The following is a 13615-nucleotide window of genomic DNA, read 5'->3' as shown; positions in this document are numbered from 1 at the left end:
TTTTTTTTTTTTTTTTTTTTTTTTTTTTTTTCATTAGCAGCTGCATCTTTTTCTTTCAGCTATTAAATTTTGCCAGCAAGATTGCTCCTGGTATAATTGCTGACAATTAAGGGTTCATTTAAGGAAAATATGAATTACTTTATCAGAGATGATGGATTTCCACACAGCACCTGATAATTTGAATCTTATCATTCAGACTATTTCATTTATTTTTAAAAGTTTTCTATTTTTTTCATGATAATATGGTTTGTGATTTAAATGCAGCTATGAAAACCTAAGCTCAGAGTGGGTTTATTGGTTTTAAAAATGTAAGACTTTTTTCTTACAGGCTCACATGCTCAGTTTCATGATTTCATTCTTAAATCTGTATCTTTAATGTGAGTAGGTTCAATGGGAAAGAAAAGAAGTCTACTGTGGATTTCTAGTTGTTACAGTTACTGAGAGATATAAGCAATTTACTGTCAGCCTGTGGAACTGTATCTAACGGTTTTAATATGAGCAGTTGCTTTAAACACTATGCTTTTTATTAACAGTGATTCATTTAAAATCTTTGCTTAAATGTGTATTTCAGAAGGATTTACATGTTCTTTTGACTACTGAAAACCTAGTGTTATTAAATTTAATCCTGCTTGTTTTTCAAAGCCCTGAGCACTAAAGAGAGATGGCTCAATATCTCCTGGGTTCTGGTACAAAGATGAGACATATTAATGCTGAATTAATTTATTGAAGACCACAAAGTTAGTTATGTCCAGATCATCTGCTGAGGCTGTGGTTCAAGCATTGACTTTGAGCGAGACTTGGAGCAGAGTTTGAGAGGAGGCACAGGAGCAGGTGAGGAGGCACAGGAGAAGGCACAAGCACGCTTCTGCATCTGAGCCAAGAGGTCAAGGAAAGAACTGGATGGAGGTGTTTAACACATGCATCACATCTTCTGCAGTGCTTCTCGGTGTAGTCACATTTGCCAGTCAGCTCCAGGTTCCCGGCCAGAATCAGACATGGTGTGTGCCAAGGTCTGCTGGTATGGGCATTGCAAAGTATGCAGGTTCACCTTGCCAGGGATGCCCCAAGCATGTTGTGCTTTGACTGAACCCACACTCCTTTCCTGAACAATGTCACTACAGCTGAAGAGATAAGGGTACCTAAACCGTGCTGATTTGAGAATCTGGATGCAAGTCCCTCAGTCCATTAGGTGCCCATTTGTAAAGGGGGGATTGGATACCCCCTCGCAGAGGGGGGCACTGTGAGATAAAGACATAGGGAGCTATGTTACCTGTTAGGTTGCTGAAGATGCATATAGAACAAAACAAAGTAAACTGGAAAGCCTCATTATAACTAGTGCATTTACAGCTGTAATTTCTCACAAGGCTTTAAGGCTTTGGGATGTGGAATTTTTTTACCTTCTGATATTCCTCTTGTGGTTTTCTCATTTTCAAGCTATGTATTGTTGAACAAGATTTTTGCTTGCTTTTGGGGATTTTATTTTATTTTTTGATAAGGGAAGATTAAGGTTGCCTTTGTTTTACTTAGCTTTATTTTAAATAATATTTTATTTTAAGAGGGTTATTTTACAATGTTTACAGTGCACTTCAATTTTTTATTATGTCATGCCCTCTCTGCCCCTTGGCGGGATGAGGGGTGAATGTATGTATTATATAATTTATAATTAATTTATGATGAATCACATATGATGAATACTGCTTATTAAATATTAAAGCCTTGTCTACAGTCATGCTGTACCATGGCAGTAGCACTCCTGTCTGTTCCTGTGGTAGTACTGAGCAAGTGCATGGACTTGGGCTGTGATGGCAGCACACAGTTATAAGAGAAATTTTAGCTCCCTTCCTAGGCTAATGGTGTTAAGGAGAATTACCTCTATTTTCAGATCGGGTGCCCTGTTTCTGCTGTCTCCCTGCCCCAGGTGCACCAGTGCAATCACAGGTGTAATGAGAGTAACAACTTTCCAAAATCTGCTTGAGAAGAGAGGAGGTGCTGCTGGTAGCTCCCTAGCTCTGATCCTTGCCACAACCCCCCTTGCTGGTAGAAAGCTGTACAGCATTGGAGGATAGCCCAGCAGGAGGTAACAGCCTGGGTTTGGACAAGTGGAAAATCTAGGCTGGGTTTTGACAGCTCATTTTTATTAGTAAGGAGTGGAATTTGGACAGTGGAATAATTTACCTGAAGAGGTCATTCCAGCATCTGGAAGTAATGAGCCACCAAATAAAGGTGGGAAAACTGAGGGGAAAAATAGTGTGGGGGCAAACACACTGCTAGGTTAGGCCAATGGTTTTAACGAGGGTTTTTTTCCAGCTGAGTAGCCATGAGTCTGTGAATCAGAAATAGTGCATGTGACAGAGCTCTCCCAGCTCTTCAGATTTTCTGAACTCAGAGGAATCAACCCCATTAATGTTATTAGGGAGAAAAAGAAATGTAGCCTTTTACTGAGGTTTTGTGCTGTACTTGGCCTTCCTGGGAGCTTTGACCTATGCTTCTCGTTGAAGACAGTGTACATTAAGGAACAAATACTGTCACTCTGTGTGACGCAGCAGAACTTAACTCTGAAATTCTTGCTTCTCTGTATTTACTGCCAGCTCAGCAAGCAGATTTTCGTGCATGTTTTGAAGAAAACATTGACTCTTGAGAGACTGTTATAGCAGGTAGATTGGGAGGGGACTAAGTACCTTGTTAAATGTATGAGGAATAGATTAGGTATATTATGGGGACAAGTGAGAATTTCATTCTGAAAATATGGTATGCATAATTTCATACAGGGTGCAATGTGAAAGTGTGTGCTATTTTACTGTCATGCCTGTATCACATGGGAAGTGAGCTAGAAGAAAGAGGCAGAGTGTTCAAGCAACAGAATTAAAAGATATATCATCTGCAATGAGTGACCATATGAAAGGAATGTAATTCTAAGTGATTCCAATTAGTGCAATGCAAAAAAGAAGGAGTGCAATTAATTTGGCTTTATGATCTTGTATAACCCACTTGCACAACATACAGCTTGTGAGATGAAATATTGCAAAATCCTTACGGTACAGATAAAAGAAAACAGTGGTTCTTAGGATGGCGGTACCATGTTAAAAATAGGAAGGTAAATGAATATTCATTTGGAACTTCTTATTTATTTTCTGGGAGCTCAAGATATAGTAATTACAATTAAATCTAATTCTAATAAGTATTTGACTCCAGATTTGCACTTCTCCCAAAGCTTTCACAGGGCAATTTAATGACATGACAGATTATCAAGAGCTTGTTTTAATACTAACTAAATCACAGAGAGATATCAGGCCTTAAAATTCCATAAACAAAATTGATTTATAAGACTTGATCTTAATGGGGAGTGATATATACATTGGTGTTGAATCTTTAATCTAGTATCACTTTATACATGAGCTGTGATGAAAAGATTAAAACACAAAACAAAAACAAACAAAACACCCAAGCCTATAACATAATGTGGAAAATACCTGAAGTAAAATTGTGTTTAGTAACATAGCACCTTATTGTGTATAGGAGGAGTCTGTACTGAAGAAAACCTATGTTTGGTCTTAAGGGTGGCAGCAGGACTAGGATTGTAATGCATTTGAAAGAAATGTTTTTTCACTGAATCACGCATATCATGTTTTTTTTTTTTTTTTTTTTTTTTTTTTTTTAAGAAACTCAGATGAGTAAATTGCACACAAAAAATATAGTGACTGCGTCTCTTTTTACATGTTATTAGGCAATTCTTGGCATGCTCACCAATTATAGTAGGTCATCTTTTTCTCATTATTAAATCACAGTGGTCATGAGAATGCCAAACATATTTTTATAGAATTCACTTTATAAAATGTCAGCAAGTCTGTGTGTTTTTATTAGTTCCAAATCAGATATTTCAATAGAATGTTTGTAAGTATTCCCAGAGCAACGTCCATTTCTGATTTGAGACCACACAAATATATTACAAATTAATCAGATTTTCTGAATTCTGCATAATAACTCTGCACACTTATTATTTAATCCTATTCTAAAATGCTGTTATGATTGACACCTTGCTGTAGAGATAGAAGTCAATTGAATAATATGTAGCAGTCAATTTTATTTGTACCTTAATGTGCCAAAGTATTTTTTTCACATTTCCATTATTTATAAGTCTGTCCCCTTAGAGAATAGACAGAAGAGTTTGTTTTAAATGAGCTGATAATACCCTCTTTAAAATTTATAAGTATGACAGAATCATATCTTTTTTCCTTAGCACACCATGGCGTGCCAATAAACTGGTTCTGAATTGTCTTGCACTTGCTATTCATAGGACAAATGGTGGAAAGGAGCATCATGTTAAGGCTTCCTTAAAATGGGATTTCAACCATGCATCAAAAAAAACTAACAGAACAAAAGCTATTGTAACTAACCAGGAAACCTGAAGTCATTGCCAGGATTTTCTTTGTAAAAGACCACAGTAGTCTTGCAGCTACTTCTGATACTCACTGTCATTCTTCCAGCTTCAAAGATAAACATGGGCCTGACTCTGCCATCAGTGCTGAAAAAGATTGCAGATTGATTTAAGTCCTTCACTTGGAGGAAGTGGACAATTTGGGCTTAATTTTCAAAACATTTTGGTACTTTCTTGAAACTGATAGGACATTTTCCTTTCTCTTGTCCTTTTAAAATCTGTTTTGCAGACTTCAGCAAAATCCAGTAGGGCTGGACTCTGTTTAGTGCTTAGCAAGTCATTATTGCCCAGCATATAGTTCGATTGTTGGATATTGATCATCTCAATAAATGCTCAAAAGCCTTGGTTTCACAGAATTTTGCTCTTCCCTCACATACAATTTTGAAAACAAGGGAATAGCTGTCATTTGGAAGCATACTTGTTCTCAGCCTTTTTATTGTGCATCGTACAGCCTTTTCTGCCTCAGTTAAGTGGCAACAGAAAAGACTTTATTAAGATACAAAATAGATGTGACTTGATTGTTTTTCAGATAATTTTTGCTTTCAGAAATTAGAAAGGCTGATGCTCACCTAAGCGTAAAAAATGCAGTTCCCACACACGCGGAGTGCTCATGTACTGTATGTAAATTGATGTATAATGCAACTCACATTAGCAGGGTTGATGATAGCTTCAGTTTCACTGCTGTCAGATTTTTGTATCTCCTTGAATGAGTTGGCTGGTCTGAATGAATGTTAGCATAATTTATGCAGCTGATAAGTGATTTGAGTGCTTGAGTTATTGATAAAGCATTTTAACATATCATTTTCAGTTTGATGTTATGTGACATCAGAGTAGAAGATAATGTGCCAGGCTTGGTATTAAAGACGATCTCCTCTTTGAATTCTAGAGGCCAGAGGAAACACAGTGCTGTCTGATACAAGCCCAGGTGACCAGCACCAACCCAGTCAGTCCCATCCTGCGTTCCCTGTTGGGCCTCAGGTCAGTATCTTTGCTTTAAACTAATCAGGGCATGCAATTTGATGAAAAGTGAGTAATTGTGATTGATCGTCTTTTATCTATATAATGTGGAAAATGTGATTCTATTTGGCTGCATTCAGTGTTACAAAAAGGGAGCATGTATGTATCCTCTGTATGTTTTAAAAGGTATTTGTCTGGAAATGTTAGCTTTTTGTATGTTTTTCCAAAATAAATGTAAGCAGCTTTGTGTATTTAGGAGGTTAAAATCTTTGAACTTCTCATAGATGTTATTTTTGAAATACAAGTCATGATTTAATATTAAAAAGCTAGTGCAATTTTAATGCAACCTTATTGGCTCTGACAGTTCTGCATGTCACACACAGCTCTTGCATTAGTAAAGGCATTTCATTATTTTAATGCCAGATATTTATTTTTTTTACGGCAAAATGTAAGCATAATAGCACGACTCTGTTAAACCTTTTAAAAGATTTTCCATATCGCTTCATAGTTTTCTCCAAGTTCAGCCATACTCAAAGAAGGTACTTAATGTTCTTCCACTTCACAGGACAGTCTTGCATACTGCTTGGTCCACACAGCTTCTGGCAAGTGTTGCTGTAGTATAGTCAGCTCCTACCAATCCACATACAACCGGGAAAACCTGTGAAGTGTTGGCACTTAGGTATTTGTAGGCTGACTTGAGTTAGGCCTTCTTGTGTTCATGAATTATTTTCAGTGCCTGTGTAATGAATTTTCCAGTCTAGATTCAACTGGAATTGCTACCATGCTACATGGCAGTTAGGCTTACAGCTTCAGTCTGTCAAGTTTGTCAAAGCTTTTTGGGTTTGTGAAAATGTATGTTTGAAGATATTGGAGGCAGGGCATGTCTGTACTGGAACACTAAAGGATCCCAAGCAGAAGTATTAATGTGTAATACTGAACTGTGCACAGTAAAATAGGTGTGCTGTCTGTGTTTCATTACAGCCATTACTGACAGCCCAACAGTTAGCCTCAGCAGTAGCAGGGGTGATGCCAGGAGGCACTCCAGCCCTGAATCAGCCGATCCTTATTCCTTTCAACATGGCTGGGCAGCTGGGGGGTCAACAAGGACTGGTCCTAACTCTACCTACAGCGAATCTCACCAACATCCAAGGGCTGGTAGCAGCAGCTGCAGCAGGAGGCATCATGACTTTGCCATTGCAAAATCTACAAGGTAAGTCATCTTCAGCATTTTTCTAATAGAGTCTTTTGCCTGTTTGTGTCACTTAGTCTCTTTTATACAGAGCAATCTCTTTATCTGAAGAAATTTTGCTCTTGATACTTGTTGAAAGTTAATGCTTGGATTGGTTTTGAATACTTGAGAGATACTTACAGGATATTTGAATTTTTACAAAACTGGAGTGGAGGCTGTATTCTTACATTCTTTAGGTCAGTACTGTAACGTACTTGGATGATTCATTAGGCTTTTCTGTCATCAGTGATCAATGTTCTTTACTCACAGTTGAAAATTTCAAATAGCAGCATGAAGACAAATACTCTGTTTCACCATTGCTGTTTAGAGTAGCTGAATGAATAAAGGCAACTAAAAGTACAGTATTGCATGAAAATCACTTTTTAAAACCTTTTATTATAAAATCAGACATTCCTCAGTTAGCTGCCATTACTGCCCAGGATATGCATTCTTACACTTTTTGTGGGAGGTCTGCTTTATTAGTAAGGTTCTGCCATCTGTCATCCAAGCTGTTTGGAGGAGTTGCATGACTCCAAACCACAGAAGCAAAAAGTTTGTCATTGCAACAGTCCTACACTAAGGTATTTGCTGTATTCTCATGGTCTAAAATCAGACTGAAAAAGCAGTTCTCTGATACATGCATGCCTGTTTTCCCCTATCATTCTGTGCTGTTAGAAACAGTACTCAATTGAGACACATATGTTAAGAAATACAGATGTATTTATTTATAGTCCTAATTATCTTGACTACTTCTCAAAAGGCAGGTGTTGTTGAACAGAACTGAACCAAGTATAGTTAGATAAGAATTAGCCAAAGTATTATGAGAATTGTACAGCTTTAATGGAAGAGGATGGTAAGGAAGTGACTGTCCAGTGTGGAAGTAGTAGAGGTGTGGGCAGGAAATATCAAAATAAAACATTAGCTCCTTCAATTTGCTTTTGTTGTTGTTGTTTGTTTTGTTTATGTATTTATTATTTCTTGCTGACATAAGTGGTAGGAAGCATTTACCACAGACAAAATGGTAATTTTATTAAATGAATGCTCTACACTGCACCCTAAGTAGTTTTCAGGTGATTATGCTATGGTTGCTATTGATTACTTGATGAATGGTTTGAAGCACCAAATCCTACAGGTTGTGAAACAGCAAAGGGAGAGACGGCTCATGTGTTGAACAAACTCCCTTATGAACTACATGCACAGTACTCTCACCTGTTGGAGCAGCTACTTGCCTTTACCTTGCGCATGTTTTAAAGTTTAATGTCAACAGACTTCTCTTATCATAGTTGTAAATGGTTTTCACTTTAATGTTTAAAATAATGTCTCTCTCATACCATTAAGCTGCACCGAAAAACCTGTCATTCATAAATCATAGATGAAAAGGACACACTAATGCACAAATTTTGCTTGTTTAAAATTTGAGAGTGCATGTAAAGTAGGGAACTGAAGATTAAAAAAATAATGCAGTAACAGGAGCGGGTAAAAGCAGATATAACAAAGTGAAGGGGAAGTGGATTTTTAGCGTAGGTAGATGATGAAATCTTAATGAAGAAACAGGCATTATAAAAATGTATCCCTTCACTCTGGAGTGCTCCAAGTTATGGTTGCTGTGTATGTAGTAGTATAAATAAACATAAGCTCCTGCAGTTCTTATGTCATTTATTCACCCTGCATTACCAAACCAGTAGGGATTAAGCCAGGCAACCTTTGCTCTTCAGTTTGGCTATAGGTATGTAATTGTCAGCAACTCTGCTGTTTGAAGCAATGACTGTATTAGGCAGGAAGTTTTCCTCTGTAGTCTTTACTGGTAAATACAAGCATGGGATCAAATAGGGACTTGCTTGGTCATCAGGTGCAGTTCCCCATCCATGAGTTAAGTTAGCTACTTTGCTGTTTGTCTGCTTCTCTCTTTAACCTCTGCTGCTTCTCTTCCTGTCTGCTTCTCTTCTTCAACCTCTTTAGAGGTTGGACTCGATGATCTTGAGGTCTCTTCCAACCTAGAAATTCTGTGATTCTGTGATTCTCCCCTCCCCTCCCATTCCTCTAAGCATCTCACAACTTTGTATATACACTTGCAATATCCAGGTGACGAAAGGAATTGCAGTTGTATTCATTATTTGGAAGTGAAACTGATGCACAAAGAAATGAAGTAACTTGATTAACATAGGATTTAAAAGCCCTAAATCACAGTTGTAAGCTTCTCTACTGTAAGCTTCCCACTACCCACCCAATGCATGTGTAAATGAAGGTAAGAGTTTAGTGAGAATGCGTTTTCTAGGTAATATCTTTAGCTGTGTGATATCATCAGTTCTGTTGAAATGACTGACTTCTGGTCCATGTGTTTCATGGTTATTTGAAAGACAATCATAGCATATGCGTTCCATTTTTTAGCCAGCACTTTTATGGGTATATTCATACTATTCAAGGCAGTTTGGGTAGTTCATGCTCTGTGTGTGAAATCAGACCATATTCATCAACTTTCATGTCTCTCAAACCTTATAGTGACAATGTCAACATAAATGACTGAGGGGCATGTTTTCATACTGTTTTCTAACCTTTCTCATTACTCTTGTTGTTGTAACATCTCCTTTCCCTAAATTTTCAGTGCAGTCAAACATCGATGTCCAAATCTGCTGTGAGCACATTCTTTTCCAATTTTGTTCTCTCATCAGTAAACTTCTAAAACTCTTTATCCCAAACTAGCCTAGCCAGGTAATTGACAAGGCACCCTAAAGACTTTTTGAATGATGCATGAATTCAGAAAAACTGTGATCTAATGGAATGCTTTAATGGGTGTAATTCCACTAAATTTTGTGTGATCTGTGTATATATTTAACTGATTTTCTTCTCGGGGACTTTCAGCTCTGGTTCAGGGTGATAAGTGTGAGACCTTAGGGTGATGGGATGGAACAATAACTTGCTTGCGGAAAGAGAAAAAACATTCAGTGATCGGAATCACAGATATGTTAACTATTTGAAAAGAGAAAATAAGAGTTCCTTTAAAAAATCAAGATGTTGGTAAAATGGAGTGATTAATGATATGAAAATTACCCTCACAGTATGACTTACTCAGTGAAATTACCTATTCTTCAGTTGTCAGTTACCTATAAATGAGTTGTTTTTTTTTTTTTTTTTTCCTTTTTTTTTTTTTTTTCAGTTAAATTGTTGAGTTGCTGTATGGATCTGATCCACCATTAAGTCAATAGGAATTTTGTTGCTGTAAGTGAAGAGAGGTTTAGATTCTAAGCTTATTTTAAAACTATTTTTCTTGATACGTGCTTGATTATTCTCTGTTCATTACACTGTGTCCTTTGTCTTACACACTGTGGCACAATATCTGTCCCCTGAGCAACAAAGTCAAATGCGTGTGAACAGAAGAGAGATGAATGTGTAAATTCTTGCTGTGAACACTTACATAAAAATACATTTTAATCAGCTCCTATTAAGCAAATTTAATATACACAAGGAATATACAAAGAATACAATTTACAGAAATGCCAGGGGGCTGGTGGCAAAATAAAGCCATTTACTTTACAGTGAACAGAAATCTCTGAACATACCACAGAGTCACCTATGGAACTTTGGCTTGCCATCAACAGTCTTGTGATGAAAGCAAATAAAATCAACAACCATAACTTTTTATTGGAATCCACTAAAAGTACTAAAGGTAAGAGTTTAAACACCATCCAAGAAAGTTGTTATTCCCATTCCCAGACACACACAGACCTGTTTTGCTCTCACCTTTTCTAGAATTATAGCTGGAGCAAACCGGTGTTTTTCTAAACAGGAGGTATCACAATAGTAATTGAGCGGCTGTGGGAAGGGAGGTAGATACCCTACAGGATGATGTGCCTTGCCTGTTGCTTTTAGTCCATAGCTTCTTGGCCTGTCCTTATTGAGTAATGCAGAAAACACTGCTAGCTTTCCATTTTATCACCCAATCAGTTGTTCATCAATATACATTTTTCTGACTTTGGGAAACGTTTTTCTGGGCTGAATAATTTAAATTTCTGCAGCTCCTTTGCCAAATCAGTTTTCACTAAGTTTTGTTGTTGCTTTTGTTTTTATTTTGGTTATCCTTCTCAATGATCTTTCCAAGGGAGTATTTTTAGAGCTTAATCTCAAAGTATTCAGTAATGTCCTGAAGCTGTTATTTATGGAAAAGAATAATCTCCTCAAACCCATCTTCCTTTTCTAGATCAGTGTAATATTTCTGTAAATCTGAATACTTTTAGGTGGGCTGACTTTGTTTTGTCTTATTTTCTGAAGATATTTTAGCCCTCTTGAGTCCATTTTGAAATCACTGAGAAATGGGAATGTATTCCAGTGCTGAAGAGCTGTTGTTCTCAGACTGTCCTCTTGTTTTATTCAGTTTTCCGTGACAGCCAATGAAGTTTTAGCTAAAAATTTAATGTTATTTTAGCTATCCTTTTAGTAGGTATATGTTTGAAATGAGAAGGAACTAGTGCAAGTGTCATTTTCCAGCTCACTGCTGGCCACACAGGCTATGTGAATAAGAATTTGGGAATGGATATGAATCTGGGAATCTCTCTGTGAAGGGTTGGCTCAAATATATTACATCACATATCAATGGCACAACAGCATTTTAGACTTTTCCACCATAGCAGAGCTTGAATGATATTTGAACCTCAAAAGAAATCAACAAGTTGGAGATTCTAGCCTCGTAGCACGGAAGCTTCATGTGTTTTATTTCCACTACACTTTGTACTGTTCCTAAAGTGGGTGTCAATAATTTATTTCCAAATCAGAGTTTCTCAGTCTTGAGTTCTGAAAGAAATGAGAACAAACTATCTCCCCAAATCATTAGAGAAAGGCTTCAGTGCTGAAAGGAAGCCTTGCATGGCTAAAAATGTGAAATCATTAAATTACATTATTTAAACAGCAGCAGGTCATATTTTAGCTGCAATACGATGGAAGGGGAAATGTATTAAACGTCTCAAGAGCTAGGAGACAGCCATTAAAATATACTGATATGGGTAACAGTAGACATAGATAACAGCAGAAAAAATTTTAAAAGCTTTGTTGTGTTTTTTTTTTGTTTGTTTGTTTGCGTGTGCGCGATCCATCAAAATGAGTGTTGGGTAAAGACATAACAAAAAGGTAACAAAAAAGGAAAAATGTATTGTTTACATTTATTAGATCTTAGTTCATCTGAACATAGATTTGTATCATTAATTGTGCAGCAGATAAAGTAATGCTCTGTCTCCATTCCCCCACGTACACAGACCTTAAAAATCAGAAATCAGAGAGAGATGAAAAATAAGATAGAGACAGAAAAGTAGACTACAAACCTCAATCGCTTACTGATCTGGAGTCCAAATTTCAGTTTTTAGAACGTTTTCTCCTTTTAACTAAAGTGATGCAGTCCCTATTCATTTGTATTCCCCTTCAAGTAACATGAAATAGCTTTCAGAGTCTACAGAAAGGCAGTGTTTCACTTATGTATTTTAATGAGCACCAATGTCAGTAATAATCAAAATGATGTTTCACTTAGAGGAATAGTTTATTCTCAGGTACTTCTGCAGTGTACTAACATAACCAGAACAAGAATGACAAGAACCAAGAAAAGGAGCTGCACTTGCTATCAATTTCAGTGAAGCCCTCAAAACAAATATACCTCTACTACCACTGTACAAATGCACATAATACAGTCACTGGGAAGGGCTCTCTCGTACAAAGAAAGAGTTAACTGCTAATCTCCCTATCTCAATACATGGAAAGAAATAGGAGAAATCTGTGCATCCTTAGGCATAGTGTGGTATGCACAGAGTGCCTATGGATTAGCAGCCGCTAGAGGAGGCTTCCTTAGGCTGATGGCTGCATTCCTTCCAAATTGTGCTGCATGGGAACTGAAATAACAGGCAGAGAGATCCCTAAAGACAGAGTATGTAGATTTTGTGCCTCCACCTGTTGGCCCAGGAAACATACTGTTTATGAGGCCTACCATTTGCTTTTGGGAAAAAAATGCAAAAGCTGCCTTTGGAAGGAAGTATAGAAAGAGCCTTAATAGTCTGATTTTCCATTTGTGATGTTTTTCCCCACCACACAAGGCTTCTCCTGTGGGAATGATGTAGTCCCATGTTAATTGTTCATCTTGTTCCGTGGCAAATTGTTGCCTTCACTGAAGGAATGTGAAAGGTTCAGGGCTTTATTAGCTACTAGTTGTTTATTGATCACTCCCAGTGTGTTAGCTGTTTGTTGTTTGGATTTTTTTGCCCCGTAAGTTAAAGGCCTACCATCAGAGGCATTAAAATGCAGTAGTAGTAATGCTAATATGCTCTTGTTGACTTCCACCCAAAATAGACCTCAGACATGCCTGTTTTTTCACTACTGGTGGCTATGGAGCAACATCGTTGAGGAGTTATGAAGTGATGTAGATCGAATAATTCTGAAATCAAAGTTTTCACACCTACTTTAACTTTGCAGGCCAAGATTTGTCAGGGTCTAAGTTTCCAAATTTGTATGCCAAGAAGCAGATGGGAAAGACAGAAGTGGTCTGCTCCTCTCGTAAGTTTCCACCCCAAGCCTACTGGTTAACTACCCTCTAGCAGACATGACCCCTAGGCTAAGAGTTGTGGGCATTTCTGGGAATGTACCCCTTTATTCAGCATGATTTATCCTTCTAGCCCTAACTCAGACTGATACTGCTCCTGGCAAGAATATTCTGTGTTCAGGGTTATAAATGAAATTTCTGTCAACCAGAACATGGATGCATTTTAATGCTGCTTTTAAAGTATATCTTTGCACCTGTTTCCAGGAGCCTTTAATCTTCTTGAATTTAGACCGTGACAATTTAAATTAATGTAGAGAAAACTCATTCCAATAATGTTAAGCACTTAACTTACTGTTATCTTACAAAAGCCACAGAATTGGGGATGCAAGTAAAAATCCTAGCTGGTGTTTGTCACTCTGTTCCTCACCTCTGCATTGTAGCATACAGGCTACATGCACTGGTGGATCACGTGCAAATAGATAGG

General features: G+C 37.4%; 1 protein-coding gene across 5 annotated transcripts in view; it reads left to right on the top strand.

Moving 5' to 3' along the window:
- POU6F2 (POU class 6 homeobox 2) overlaps positions 1-13615 on the top strand; it is a 311497-nt gene that overhangs the window by 112473 nt on the left and 185409 nt on the right. For 3 of the 5 annotated variants that reach the window (XM_035319353.1, XM_035319352.1, XM_035319354.1), the window contains 2 exons: positions 5322-5413; positions 6374-6602. In XM_035319353.1, the coding sequence (XP_035175244.1) occupies positions 5322-5413; positions 6374-6602 (321 nt within the window). Of the gene's footprint in view, positions 1-267; positions 309-2097; positions 2224-5321; positions 5414-6373; positions 6603-13615 lie in introns of those variants that run through there. The other 2 variants (XM_035319355.1, XM_035319356.1) reach the window with 2 other exon arrangements.

This window comes from Oxyura jamaicensis, chromosome 2, assembly GCF_011077185.1.
Source record: "Oxyura jamaicensis isolate SHBP4307 breed ruddy duck chromosome 2, BPBGC_Ojam_1.0, whole genome shotgun sequence".
Lineage (NCBI taxonomy): Eukaryota > Metazoa > Chordata > Aves > Anseriformes > Anatidae > Oxyura > Oxyura jamaicensis.
This window is presented reverse-complemented; position numbering and strand designations above follow the sequence as displayed.